This window comes from Vitis riparia, chromosome 7, assembly GCF_004353265.1.
Source record: "Vitis riparia cultivar Riparia Gloire de Montpellier isolate 1030 chromosome 7, EGFV_Vit.rip_1.0, whole genome shotgun sequence".
Classification (NCBI taxonomy): Eukaryota; Viridiplantae; Streptophyta; class Magnoliopsida; order Vitales; family Vitaceae; genus Vitis; species Vitis riparia.
This window is the reverse complement of record NC_048437.1, coordinates 9,350,940-9,366,015: the sequence shown is the minus strand read 5'-3', so window position 1 is coordinate 9,366,015 and position 15,076 is coordinate 9,350,940. Positions and strand designations below refer to the sequence as shown.

General features: G+C 37.5%; 1 protein-coding gene across 7 annotated transcripts in view; it reads right to left on the bottom strand.

Annotated features, from left to right (window-relative positions):
• Positions 1 to 15,076, bottom strand: part of LOC117918598 (beta-hexosaminidase 3) — a 67,889-nt gene that overhangs the window by 22,498 nt on the left and 30,315 nt on the right. For all 7 annotated transcript variants that reach the window (XM_034835358.1, XM_034835359.1, XM_034835357.1 and 4 more), the window contains 3 exons: positions 13,212 to 13,312; positions 12,994 to 13,053; positions 3,220 to 3,253 (listed from right to left, as the gene is read on the bottom strand). In XM_034835358.1, the coding sequence (XP_034691249.1) occupies positions 3,220 to 3,253; positions 12,994 to 13,053; positions 13,212 to 13,312 (195 nt within the window). The remainder of the gene's footprint in view (positions 1 to 3,219; positions 3,254 to 12,993; positions 13,054 to 13,211; positions 13,313 to 15,076) is intronic.

The following is a 15,076-nucleotide window of genomic DNA, read 5'->3' as shown; positions in this document are numbered from 1 at the left end:
TTGTAATAACAAAGTTACAATTAGTGTTGCACATAATCCAATTAGCATGATAGGACTAAACACATGGAGATTGATAGACATTTCATAAAGGAAAAATTCAAAGCTAGTATTATATGCACACCATTTGTTCCAACTACACAACAACTAGTTGGCATCCTAACTAAGGGACTTCAAAGACCAATTTTCGAATCGAACAAGCAAGTTGGACATGATAGATATCTATGCACCAACTTAAGGGGGAGTTTCAAGAATCTAGGAATATTGTTATTATTTTTAGGAAAAATAATAGAATCTGATATTTATTTATAAATTCAAATTTTATCCTGATATTTATTTTTAAAATTCAGATTTATTTATAATTAGTTTCTTATTCTATTTTTTAGGGAAGTTCCTATTTCTAATTAGAGTCTCTATTTTTTAGGAAAATTCCTATTTTCTAACTAGAGAAGTCTCTATTTTTTGGGAAAGTTCCTATTTTCTAGTTAGAGGAGTCTCTATTTTTTAGGAAAATTCCTATTTTCTAACTAGAGAAGTCTCTATTTTTTGGGGAAGTTCCTATTTTCTAATTAAAGGAGTTTCTATATAAACTTATATAGTACCCTTCGTGTTTTATTCAAAAAAGAGGATTAATAAAAATTCATTTTCCTCAAAGCCTACACCTTGGATTGTTGACATGCAATCAACTATCTTCCTAGAGATACTAGATCTAAGCAACAAAAGCAATACTAAGACAAAACTATAGATCTAGGTGCTCCAAAAACATTACCCATAATTTGAATATTCCCAAATTAGTTCCACTCAATGACGAGGATGATGCGGATCTCAAAAACCTTGCAATCTTCTACTTAATGACTCTTTCCTTTACCTTGACATTTGAGAATGGTAGAATTCTCTCTTGGGGATGAAGGCTGGCAATCTCTCTTTGAAAGAAAAAATGAATCAAGTGTCTAACCCTAAACCCTTAAAAGGGTTTATATAAACATCCTTGTAGACTTAAGTGACTTGATTCCATCTTGGGCTTGAATCACTTAACCTAGTCCAGTGGGTTGTAACTAACAATTAACCTTATTAGGCTCCAATTAATTAATTAACCCAATCCAGAAAGATCATTCATAGTCTTTTGTGCAAACCTACATATTTACCAAAACACCCTTTTGCACACATACGAATAAAGAATTCAAACATCTCTCAAATAATGTTTCATAAGGAATATGAGCTCAAGCAAGGACCACTGACATGCATAGAAAAACATTGGCTCCCACATAATCCAATTCTAAAGTCGATTCAATATCCTACTACAGATAGTCAAATGCACATCAGTATCATATAATATTAAATCAAGATATAAAGTTCGGGTCTATGACCTACTAACGACTGCATGCAAGCTCTCTATTAACCGGTATTCATAATCTAACAAGGTGAATGTTCTCAACCTCTCAAGCTTACCTCTACCATCCTTAAATCTTAGATCCCCCTATCATGTGATCAACTGATATTACTTCAACTCTCTAAAAGCATATGTCAAATTCCATTTAATGAATTACTACGACCACAGATTTCATAATCATATGTCCTTAGTATCACCTAAGAAGACATTGTTTCAAACCCATGAAATATCAAGATGTTTATCTTAAGAATACATGTTGCCGCTTACCTTAATTAATAATAACTCAATTTGTATGGAATATATAACCACCTCAAGGCCTCACCCATAAGTCAAAGTTGTTGAAGACCTTAGCGTTACTTCAATATTCTCTTAAGGTTGAGAGTTTATGGACCATCAATATTCTCTTAAGGTTGAAAGTTCATGGACCATAGTTTCTTAGAAAAATCATGACTACCCAGTAGTCAATATCATGACTCACCATAGGTCCTATCCAAAGTGTAACATACACACTACTACATTCATCATGGGAAACTCATCCTGATGACCAAGACAAGTCATCCCTCTAATTAGAAGGTAGTGTATTACAGCCTCAAATAGATTGTTGCCTAAATCCATGAACCAATTGTGAAAATTTTATCAACTTGCAAGAAACCTATGCTTTGGATCTTTTTTGTTACTCATAATGCACCTAAAACATGTATAATACAAGTAATGTAAGTCTGCTTACTAAATATACATAATGCATAAATAGTACAATGAATGGAAAATCAAAATTATAATATAAATATTAATAAAATTCATTTATTATTACATCATGTCATATTTTTAAGGGCTCTATCCGAACAATCTATAACTATGGCCTATATGGAAAGTTGGTAGTTTATAGTTTAACATCCACCAAAGTTGAGTTTGAGATATTCGATGAGGATGGAGATCAACCTATACATCCCTATTTTCAAGCTCTACTCTTTTGTGTGTGGCACCCCATCTTGGATTTTAATTTTCAGATAATTCTTTAAAATAGAGAAATTAAAGACTTGTTAACCCTTATATTTTCTTTGCAAAGTTGTCTTCCTTTTCAAGGACGCTTTATACAAAAGGGATAAATCGATATAACCTCACAACCTTTACTTGCCACAGAATCAACATTTTCACACAAGCCCTTAGCATTACTTAGTTTTAAGCATTCAAGTCTCACCTATTTGAGCGAGCACCATTGCTAGATTTGTTGAAGGGACAAGTAAAAGAATGTCATCTAATGATTAAGAAAGAGATAATTATTGTTGGTTGTCCTTTTTATGTGCATCACACACCAAGGTTGTTTCTCTCTTCTGTTCTCTAGCGCTTCGTTTCTTGGTTGTCTTGATAAAAAACTCTAAGGTGTTTAACCCTTTATGTTCCTTTTCCTAATATAATTTACTATTTATCAAAAAGATAAATTAAAGGAAAAATAGGTGTATTACTTGTAATTACAAACCAAATATTATAATAATTACTCAAAATGTATAGGAAAACCAAGAGTTAGTTTTATAAGGCAGCTAATACAATTATATCATATATCACTGATAGTCATGTCCCTTAACAACACCCCACCTGTATACACATAACAAAGAAAGAGCAACAAAAGAAAAAGGAAAAAGTGTTGTGTGTGTGTATTGCATGTAAAGCACATGTTGTGGCATTCACATCATACTCCAATATTCATCTAAGAAAGGGTTGTAGAAATACAAGCAAATTGTTCAAACAAGGGGATAAACTCAGCACTAATTATAGTATTTATTTCACTTACACAAGAAGAGAGGAGAGAATAAGCAAGATTTTGGATTTCTCACCATTTCCTTATATGAGGAGTTTCAGTCCAGCAACCTGAAATTAAGCAAGAAATTTCGAGGAGAATTCTCTTCACTTAGTTATCAGGTTGCATTTGAAGATGAAATACAAAAATTAAAACAAAATAAGTAGTGATATCATATATAGGTGATACAGAATAAAAAATGAAAAGGAACTACATCGATATAAAGGAGCTTTTAAGTCTGATTTGTTTGCAGACAGGAAAGAATCAACGTTTATATTTAATTGTTGGACAGTGGATGTTGACACTCTGGCTTATCAGTAAAGCATCACTGTACAGGTTCAGACAGAAACCAATGAAACCTCGACATTTAGTGTGTTATCCTTCTGGTCTACCTTACTTCTTGTATATTTTCATGTGGATCTAAGCTGCCTTCTTTACTTTTGAGCCAATCTAGAAACATCAGGAATGCCTTCATTTTATTTTATTTTTTCCCTTTTTTGAATGAGATTTCGGTTCAGAGAATAGGCTATCATTATACTGTTTTGCATTACTACTACCACATGGAGAGAAATTTGGAATTTTACTGACACATTGGGATATTTCATGCATTCATCCCCAGAAAAGCCTGTCATTATGTCAAATTGGAATTTTTACGTTGTTCTAGAAGTGGTGTACTGAGTGGAAACCCCCTTCAATGGCTTGCCTTAAGCTCAATTAATGGTTTCTCGTTGGGAAACCCAGAACAAATAGTGATTGGTGGAGCTATCAGAATCACTAGGGCAGAGTGGGAGTTTTCAATGATCCTGTTGGGAGGGAGCTCCGGGTATTCATAACTTCTTTTGTTGAAGGAGACTTATCTCTAGTCATTTCATGGATCTCACACCAGAAGCTGGAACCTTGGAGACTGGATTGTTGGATTCACAAAATCATTACTGATCAAAATAATAATAATAATTGATTTTTCTAGAGAGTTGGATTGTTCTTACACAATGGATATTCCTTTTGACTAACTAGACACTGGATAAACAGGAAAATCAAGGTACTTAATGTTTTTGTTAGCTTTTTGGTAGGGATTTTAGCTTTTAATTCTTTCGTTGTTCTATTATTTTATTTTTCTCTTGAAGGATGGCTCATCCTTCTTGTACCGTTTGTTTCATTATTAACAAAATAAAATGTTGATTCTGATCAAAAAAAGAAAAGGGGGAAATATTTATACAGCATCAACAAATCATTTATGTTATCCAGGAACAACAATTCAAAAGACCTTAGCCATCTAGCGATTTCTACTAGAGCATGAAAGGGAGCTTTTGGTCATAGTAGAAATGATGGAAATGAGATACAACATTTTTATTCAAACAATTTATTTTAATGGAGGAAAACAATCTGAAGAAAAGAATATTTCTAGGAGAAAAACAAACAATTATCTTGTAAAAGGGGAAAGAAAAGGAAAAGAAAAATAAAACAACCATAACTACAACTTTTGGAACATGCATCTTTTTAGGACTGCAATTCCTGGTTTCAAATGTGTATATTCACATAGGTAAGATTTTTCTAATCTTTTTTTTTTTTTTTTTTGATAGATAAAGAGAAAACTATATTAAAAAGGACTGCCAGAATAGAAGCCCAAGGTATACAAAAAGTATATAGCTACCACCAACCACCACCATAGGAACAAAACCACCCCACCCTCACCAAGGGCCCAGCCAATCTAGAAAGCTAAAAAGAGTTAGAGGAACATCATCTAAACACCCCTTTGCTTTCAACCAAAGACAAGAAACAAGAGAACATTTTAGACTTTGGATAGAGAGTTCTTCCCATTCAAAGGCAATTCTATTTCTTGCCTTCCACACTATCCAAAACAAACATAATGGTCCCGTTGTCCACACCTTCCTGTGCTCCTTGGCCACAAACGACCTATGCCACCCTAAAAGAGTTTCTCTAACCGACGATGGAAACACCCAAGACACCCTTAAAAAAAAAGCAAACAACAATTTCCACAAGACTCCTGTCATTGCACAATGGACAAGGAGATGGTTTATGGATTCTTCCTCAACATGACACAAAAAGCATCTATTTGGCAAAGACCACCCCCTTTTCTAGAAATCTAACATTGATATTTCTGTGAAGTCTAACACCTCATGTGAGTGTTTCTCTAACCAACACTATGTTTCCTTTCATCCAAGATAGGTTGATGTAAGACAACCCTAGGATGGTTGCCTACACTTAGGCTAGGGTTTTTATTTTTAGGGTATAAGGAGAGGAATAAGGAATAAAGTTCATAGCAGAGGAAAATTAAATTAAAAAAAATATAAAGAGAAAGAAGATATGGAAAACTTAGAGTTTCACTAAAGTCTTCTAGGAGTCTCACCTAGAACAAAATCAATGGAGTCTCACCATTAAGGATTGCAACACTTGCAATAAAAAAAAAAACATTATATTAATAACATTAATCAATTCATTACTTTGATTTACATAAATTAACCTTATTTATAGGCTTCTCTAAGAAATCCGAAGTCTTCTAGGATTCTAATAACTTATTATGACTTTAATTCTAATTGTCTTATAACCTAATTAGTTAATCCTAATTTGACTCCAACAAATATTAAGACAAATTTAATCCTAAGTAATATTAATCCTAATTTTATTCCAAGTAATACTAATCCAACTCTAATTACAACTAATACAAATTCCCTTTCTTAACGTATATCTTAAAGATCCATCCTCATCAATTCCCCCCAACTTGAAAGAAAACTCGACCTCGAGTTTTAGTGATCTTCCACAATCAATTGAAATTCCAAGCAATGTCTTACACCCCTTTTTTTCTTTCGTCGACTAATTACCATGATTAGACAAAATATCAAGATCTCTTGAATTTCTTCAACTTCATGCAAAACAAATATCAAACTTTGAAAAACTTCTCAGTATTGTAAAACAAGTTGATAGTTCTCGAAATAATTATATGTCATCAACAAGCTTGTGGAGAGTTGCTTCCCACACTCTTCATTTGATGACTCTTCTGATTTCAAGGATGCTAATTTTTCCTTTGGTTGCTTAATTGGTGGAATTTCCTTCATTGGACGAAGGATCTTCTTACGCCCACTGCGCACAAGTGTGTAAGTGTTCTCATATCCATTATGTTGAACCCTTTCATCAAAAAGTCATGGCGTTCCAAGCACAATATGGGCAACTTTCATCGGCAAAACATCATACCATGTTGATAACTCAAAATTATTATTGAAATTAAATGTAACTAGACAACGAGAACTCACCAAATTAGATGTGTCATTTACCTATGCTATTTGATAAGGATTTGGATGTTCTTCTATCTTTAGATTAAGCTTCTCAACAAGCTCCTCTAAATCTAGATCGAAACAACTACCTCCATCAATAATCAAAGTACATAGTCTCCCTTGGCAAGCAACTGAGTTCAAAAGATGCTAGTACATTGTTAGTCCTCCTCTTCGTTTAGCCTTGGTATGTTCACCAACAATTGCATTAAAAAGTTGTAGCCTTCAACCATGTTTGCATACATTGCTCCACTCCTCAATTACATATGCCTTCATGCCAAGAACTTTTGCTCTAATACCAAAACTAATGTAGGACAACCCTAGGATGGTTGACTACACTCAAATAGGTGGGCTAAGATTTTTATTTTTAGGGTGTAAGGAAAGGAACAAGGAATAAAATTTATAGTAGATGAAAATAAGATAAAATAAAATAGAGAGAAAAAAGATACGACAAAGAAATGGAACCTTAGAGTCCCACTAAGGTCTTCTAGGAGTCTCACCAAGAACAAAATCAATAGAGTCTCACCATTGAGGATTGCAATACTTTTTTTTTTTTATAAGTAAAGCAATTTGTATAAAAACAGAGGCGAAAAGTTACAAAACATACAGGGGGTATACAAAGCAACTAACACCTCTCAAAACAAAGAGAAAACCAACAGAGCCTCACCACCCCTTAATTGGAAGCTAACCACTCAAAGAACCCTATAAGGGATAGACGTGTCTCTCCAATATACAATCTAGCCCAGCTCCATAAATTACAAATAAAAGAATTCTTAAGATTTTGAATATCTAACACTCCCCCCCTAAAAGCTAGTTTATTCATCTCCTTTCAAACCGTCCAAAAAATACACAACGGTATGGATTTCCATATCTTTTTCCTTTTCTTCCCCACAAAAGGGCCCCTCCAGCTAGTTAAGACCTTCTTTACAGTTTCTGGAAAGACCCACTGCACACCTGATAACCCAAGGACAATATTCCACAAGACTCTGACCACTATACAGTGTATAAGAATATGATTTACAGTTTCTTCTTCACACCCACACAGAAAGCAACAATTAGGGAGCTACCATCCTCTTTTCTGGAGCCTATCAAGAGTAAGTACCCTCCCCCACGTAGCCTCCCAAGCAAAGAACGCTACCTTGGTTAGAACTGTAGCCACCCAAATACAACTTGACGGAAAAACAATGTCATTGGGATTGACCAACAAGCTGTACGCTTCTTTGACCCTAAACTGTTCGTTTCTTCCTCCCTTCCAACAAACTGAGTCTTCCTCCAAAGAGGGCCTGTAACTCCTCAGAACATAGAGCAAGTCCCCTATCATATCCAACTCCCAATCATTAAAATCCCTCAGAAATCTTAGATTCCAACCCCCTTGACCGAAATTCTAATCCCACATCTCCTCCACCGTAGCATTCCTATGGGAAGCCAGAGCAAATAGATGAGGGAAGTTTTGGGACAGCGCTGTACCAATGCACCAAACATCAGTCCAAAAACTGATTTTGCTACCCTTCCCAGTTATGAACACCATGTTATCCCAACACCAATCAGTTTCCTTCAAAATTTCCTTCCACACCCCTATTTCAAACACCCCATAAGTCTTCTTTGTTCTCCAACCATGACCTTCTTGCCCGTATTTCGCCATTATCACTTGTTTCCAAAGATTGTCTTTTTCACAAGCAAACCTCCAAATCCATTTACCAAGCAAAGCTTTGTTCAAGAGCGCTAGCTTCCTTAAGCCTAGCCCTCCCTTATTCTTGTCCGCACAAACCACCTCCCACTTAACTAGATGAGCTTTCCTTTCCAAGTTTCCCCCTCCCCAAAGGAAATCTCTTTGTACTTTTTCTAATCTTCTAGTAACTGTCTTAGGCATCCGGAATAGAGACATATGATAGATTGGCATGCTAGCCAAGGTGCTCTTTTTGAGAGTGATTCTCCCACATTTGGAAATATATTGTCGTTTCCACAGCGCAAGTCTCCTCCTCATTTTCTCTTCCACCCCATCCCACACAGAAGGAGCCTTGTTAGGAGCCCCTAATGGCAAGCCCAGATACTGTAAAGGCAACGAACCCACCCTACACCCTAATTCCGCTGCCAGCTCATCAATCTCCTCCACCACACCAACTAGGATGATTTCACTTTTGTCCAAATTAATCCTTAGACCTAAAGCAGCTTCAAACCAAAACAAAATCCAACTTAAATGAGTTAGATGCTCTTTATTAGCCTCACAGAACACAACTATGTCATCAACAAAGAATAGATGAGATATTTTTAGGTTGGGTCTTCTACCACCCCGAATACTACACCCTGAAAGGAAACCCCCAGTAACAACCCTCTTAATTAGAGCATCTAGCACTTCCATTCCCAAAATAAAAAGATAAGGAGATAGGGGATCTCCTTGGCGAAGCCCCTTAGAACTCGGGAAGAAGCCAGCTAGTACCCCATTAACCAGTACTGAGAACTTGGCTGAAGATAAACAACTCCACATCCAACCCAACCACTTTGATCCAAATCCCATTTTTTGTAAGGCCTTCAACAAGAATTGCCAGTTAATGCTGTCATACGCTTTCTCAATATCCAATTTGCATATGAGCCCTTTCTCTTTTCTTTTCTGCCACGAGTCTATCACCTCATTCGCAATTAAAGAAACATCAAGAATTTGTCTTCCCATCACAAAGGCATTCTGGGTTGGGGCTACCACTTTGCCTAACACTCTCTTGAGTCTGTTTGCTAACATTTTAGCCAACAGCTTGTACAGGCCCCCCAAAAGGCTAATGGGTCTAAAATCCCTAAGATCAACAGCCCCACATTTCTTAGGAATCAGAACCAGGAAAGTATTATTGAACTCTTGAGAAAGGAGCTTTGCTCATGGAACTCCTTAAACATTTCCAAAATCTCCTCTTTAACAAATTCCCAACAGCTTTGCCAAAACGCCATAGTAAAACCATCCAGTCCAGGGGCTTTATCCTCATTCATCTCCATCAAAGCCGATTGGACTTCATTTTCAGAAAAGTAATCTCTAGATTCTCTGCTTCTTGCTGGCTGATTTGTTCTAATTGAAGTCTTCCAATATCCGCCTTCCAACCCAAATCTTCAGAAAGCATCTGCCGATAAGCATTAGCAACCCCTTCCCTCACTTCCTGCTCCTCTGAGAGCAACACCCCATTAATTTTAATTTTGTCCAGGGAGTTATTGCTGCGATGGGCATTTGCCATACGATGGAAAAAGCCCGTATTTTTATCCCCTTCCTTAAGCCATATCTCCCTTGAGAGTTGTCTCCAATGGGTTTCTTCCATGAGGACCCATTTTTTATAGCTTTCCTTTGCTTCCTTTTTTAATTCTGTTTCCTCCAAAGACAAACTTCTCTCACTTTCCATCCGGTCCCAAAATTCCACCTGCTACAAAGCTGAAATTTTATTGCATTCCAGACTCCCAAAAACCTCTCTATTCCAAACTTTTAGTTTCTGTTTGATTCCCTTCATCTTTGCTGCCAGTCTATAGCTAGCAGTGCCTCTGACCTCAATCCCCTTCCACCAATTTCGGATAAGATCTAAAAAGCCCTCAACCTTTAGCCACATGTTTTCAAACCTGAAAGGAGAATGATCTCTTCTTAGCCCGCCACCCTCCAGGAGAAGAGGGAAGTGATCGGAAATAAGACAAAGCACACCACTAAACTGATCTAACCAACTATGAGACACAAGAAACCTGTCCAATCTAGCCCAGGACTGGTTGTTAAGGCCCCCGCTCCAAGTAAACACTCCCCCTTGCAGTGGAAGATCCACCAGTCCTAAATCATCAATAATATAAGCAAACCTCCTCATGGTCGGGGTTATTCTCCCTTGTCTGCTTCTTTCTCTTTGAAAGAGGGTAACATTAAAATCACCCCCTAAGCACCAAGGATCTTCCCAAATTCCTCTAATAGTCCCAATTTCTTCCCACAAGCATTCCCTTTCCTCTTTGGTGAAAGGACCATAGACTCCCGTGAACACCCAGACAACCCCATCTTCCACATTCCTGAATCTGCATGATAGAGAGAATTGGCCCTCTTCCCAATTCAATATTTCCAACGACCTCTTATCCCAACAAATCAAAAGGCCTCCCGCTGCCCCATCAGCATCCAAAGCCCTCTAATATAAGAATCTCCCCGAACCTAAACTTCTCACCACACCCTCCGACATTGGTTGGATTTTTGTCTCCTGAATGCACAGTAAGTCAACCTTTTGATTCCTTATGAATGTCTTGATAATTTTCCCTTTGGACCTGTCATTTGCCCCCCTCACATTCCAGCTTAACAACTTTAACTTCATTAATCTACTGCAATCTAATCCCCTTTGCCCTGTGAAGGGCCTTTTTGCTTATTCCCCTTCTCATAATTAACTGAGCACTCCAGCCTCTTTAATTCCCTTTCGAATTTTGACTTCTCCAACAACTCTTTGCTATGAATTCTCTCCCGTCTCTTTCTTATTTTGATCAGAAAGCTCAGAATTTCCTTTTCCAGACCCTCTGTCGAAAAACCCAAGAAGTAACTAAACTTTGCCAAGCTACTTTCCTCCCATCTATCCTCTTTCTCACTCCTGATATCTTGAGGCTCTGACATATCTGAATCCCACTCCACCCCCCTAACCATGTTACTGGCATTAGTGAATTCTACCAAGTCCCAGCATCCATTGCCATCCTCTCCGGGCCCAACTTCAGTTATCTCTCCTAGCACCCCAAAGCGATCGTAAGACTCCCCCTCCAGAGCCCGATCAAAAGAATAAGGGATAAGATGAGAAGACCCATAAACCCTTTTCCCCTTTATTTTTAGACCAGAAGCATACCTCATGGCTTCCTCTACCAGAGCCTTGTTTGTTGCTAAGAGAATAGCTTTCTCTTGTTGCTTCCTTAGTTCCTCTGTCTCCCAGTAAACTAAGTGCTCTCCCTCTGAGAGGCTCCCGTTGCTAGCTATTCTGCAGTCCAGGAGATAGTCCTTCTCCTGGGGGCTTCTGACTTTGGCTTGGGCCATGGGCTTGACTGGTCTAGCCCCATCCAGATCAAGCATTGGGCCAACCCCATCCAAAGCCGATCTCTTAGACAGTCCAGCCTTTGACCCAGCAAATTCAGCCACCACTCCCTTTAGCTTTAGGCCCATCGATTGACTTTGTAAACGCGGCCCACAAGCCCTCTTCAATGAGCCCATGGTCACTGATCCTTGGGCCCAGTCTGCTATCACCTCCCGGCCCAAGCCCCTCTCCTGCACACCCATCCCCTCATCTGACAAAAGCAGCGCCTCAGGCCATTCAAAAACTGATTCTTCCTCCACGCGTGAGCCGGCGCATGAGTAGTCATCACCCCTGACCTCCCCACTTTTTCGACTGTCAACCCTGGCCTTCTTCACGGACGGTCTAAGCTCCCACCAGAGGACAAGGGAGTAAACTTCCTTCTCAACCCCGATCTCCAGCATGCTCGGCTTAAATTCTTCGTCCGTCTTTACCAAGATTCGAGCCCATTGGAGCTCTTCCAGCTTCGCCATCTGAGGGTCAATGGCAATGAAGCCACCACACTCATCCCCCACCCTACTCAAAACGGTCAGGTCCCACAACGAGACTGGTAGCCCAACAATTCTAACCCAGACTTCGTTACTTTGTTCCTCCTCCTCCCGGCAGCCAGTCCTTAGGCTCCATTGCTCAAATCTCAATAGAAGCCCTCCCATCGTTCGCTCCCCTAAGAAAGAGCGCATTGGGCTTCATCCAATAGTTTAAATTCCAACAAAACCCTATTTCTCTCCAATCTTGCCAGCCCTAATTTTCCTTTCAGCTCCCAAGAATTCGCCAATAATCTCCCCAATTTCTCCAAATCCTCTCCTCCACCTGACCTAGGGTTCCAGCTCCCAATGATGCAATGTTCCAATTTCCTCAAATTTCTATGGATTTCCTCCTGTCATACCTCCACTTTGACTGAGTTTTTATCTCTACATATCGGCCTCTTCACCACTTCCGCAAACGTTCTCTCCAAAGCAAAGTTCCCACCATGATTTACATCGATTAGCCTTATTTATAGGTTTCTCTAAGAAATCCGAAGTTTACTAGGATTATAATAACTCATTATGACTCTAATTCTAATTGTCTAATATAACCTAATTAGTTAATCCTAATTTGAATCCAACAAATACTAATACTAATACTAATTTAATTCCAGCTAATACTAATCCTGATTTAATTCCAAGTAATACTAATTCAACTCTAATTGTAACTAATACAAATTCCCTTTCTTGATGTATATCTTAGAGATTCATCCTCATAAGAAGAATCTAAGTTGCAAACACAAGGATCATCATCAACTAAAACATTGACTTAGGATCATTTTGATTTCAGAAAGAAGAGAACAGGATCCCTCCTCTATGTACTTGAAAAAGCATTCTGCTATCTCATCCGATCAGTTGAATACTAGAATATATTCATAGATAATTGATGTTGTTGATGTTGATGATGATGATGATAATTGTAAGTGTAGTACAACATAAATATTGTTAAAATTATTACACTTACTTGTATTAACCTCATCACCTCCCAAATGAACAAATCTATATTTGAAGGTCTTACTGAAATCTGAAACATGAAAATTTCAAAGGATATTAGCAGTTTCCCTTTTATATCTATAATTAGAGAATTTATTGATAGAGGAAAACGTACAGCAACAAGTTAGATTTTTTCATTCTTTCAGACATAGAAAGTAACATAACTCCAAAAAGAAATAGTAAAATTACCTGAAAGAATCCCATCTATTACTTTAAAGGTGAATTCTTTGCTGACATCAAGTGGCTGCTGACAATCCTTAGATGGCCATAGAGAAGGGTAGCCAGTCCCCCTTAAATAATATAAGAATCGTTAGCTACTCAGACAGCTTCATGGAAAAACCATTAAGAAAACATTCTTTCTCTAGATGTGAAAGACCCATATAGCAAATAAAAAAACAAAAATGATGCATTCCATATGGTATAAGCATGCACAAATACACTAAGACTAGAGCTTGTTCCAAAACCAATCCTTGACATCTCTAGCTGAGCAAGATTCTGTCTAGGCTGCCAATATTATTTCTTAGAGAGTAACCATAGAGTAGACTGATCAATCTACAAGTCCACAGCAAGTGGCTGAGAAGAAGCATTTTGAGTGATAGGCACCTAAGGATTAATACCCCAGGTAGGTGGATGCGCACATGGAAGTTGAAGCTTTAGATGCAAGTCCCACATTTTACCTTAATATGGTTGGGTTGACATAACATTCACACTGGTGAAACCACATAGGTTTATTTCAATCGTTATTAGAAGCCACATACTCTTTATCATTTTAGTTACAACTTCCAGCATCTCCATGCCTTTAATTAAACACACATCAAAGCTGATCAATCAAGAGAATAACTAGAATGAGATGACACCATAATCTTGTCTTTGGCTTTCCTTCCCTTGGAGAGAGGGACAAACCTACTAAAGCCTTAAAGGCAGTTCCTTCTCTAGTATTTGATCTTGGCCTGCTCATACTCAATAACCATGCAGAAACTCAAAAACAGGGTATAGCTCTTTTTTTTTTCTTTTTCTTTTTTCTTTTTCTTTTTTTTTTTTTTTTTTGCAGTTGATGGGCAGCAAATAGGACAGAGAAGAGAATACCAAGACATTTAATGATTTGTCTTCCTACAATAACTTAAGCAAAATAAGCACACAAGAACTTATTACACCATATAGACCTGCTAATATCTGGGCATAACTCGTACAAACACAATGTATTGCCCACCAGGAATATGTTTGAGCCACTGCAATCCAAACCTCTTAGCAATTCACAGGAGCATAATGGTACAACTAATTTCCATTTGCACAGAAAAGAGTAACCACGACATCAGTTGAGAATTCTCAACCTCCCATTTTCATACATTGACTTGAACAGTGCCCCTTTTTTTATAGGCAAAGATCAAATATATTGAAAGCACCTAAAAAGGCCAGGCATCCATGCTATATACAAAGGTGTTATAAGGCCATATGTTTACTATGCCATCAACATAACCTCTTCAATCAATAAGAATACTTTACAAAACAAAATCATTAATTAGTTTGACATGGAAAGTTGAATGTTAGCTCATTCCCCCCCAATATAGACTTGCTATAACTCCTAACTAAAGTGTTGGAAGCCAATGCTTTTACCCAAATACTCCAAAGATCAAGCCTACCTAAGAGTAAGAGTTATGATACCCAACTCTCCAACTTAAAATGTATTAGGGTCAAAACAATACAACATGAGTATGGGTGTATGATCCTTAATGGTACTCCTAGCTTACCTCAAACATGATTTTTTAATTTCAATTGGTTTCTTTTTTTTACCTTCAACTTCCTTAGCATGTAATTACATAGAAGAAAGAGAGTTTGATAACTTCTATTAAAACATTTGGTGATAAGTGTTGAGAGAGAGAGAAAGAAGAAAAACCTTAATTCTCATTAATGTAATGATCTACTTACAATTGAGAAATATATATATATACAAGGCTAGGAGTCCTAACTACCATACATGTATCCTATATTAACAAGGAAAGGTTATATACTATAAATACATTATATTCAACACTCCCCCTCAAGCTGGAGCATAT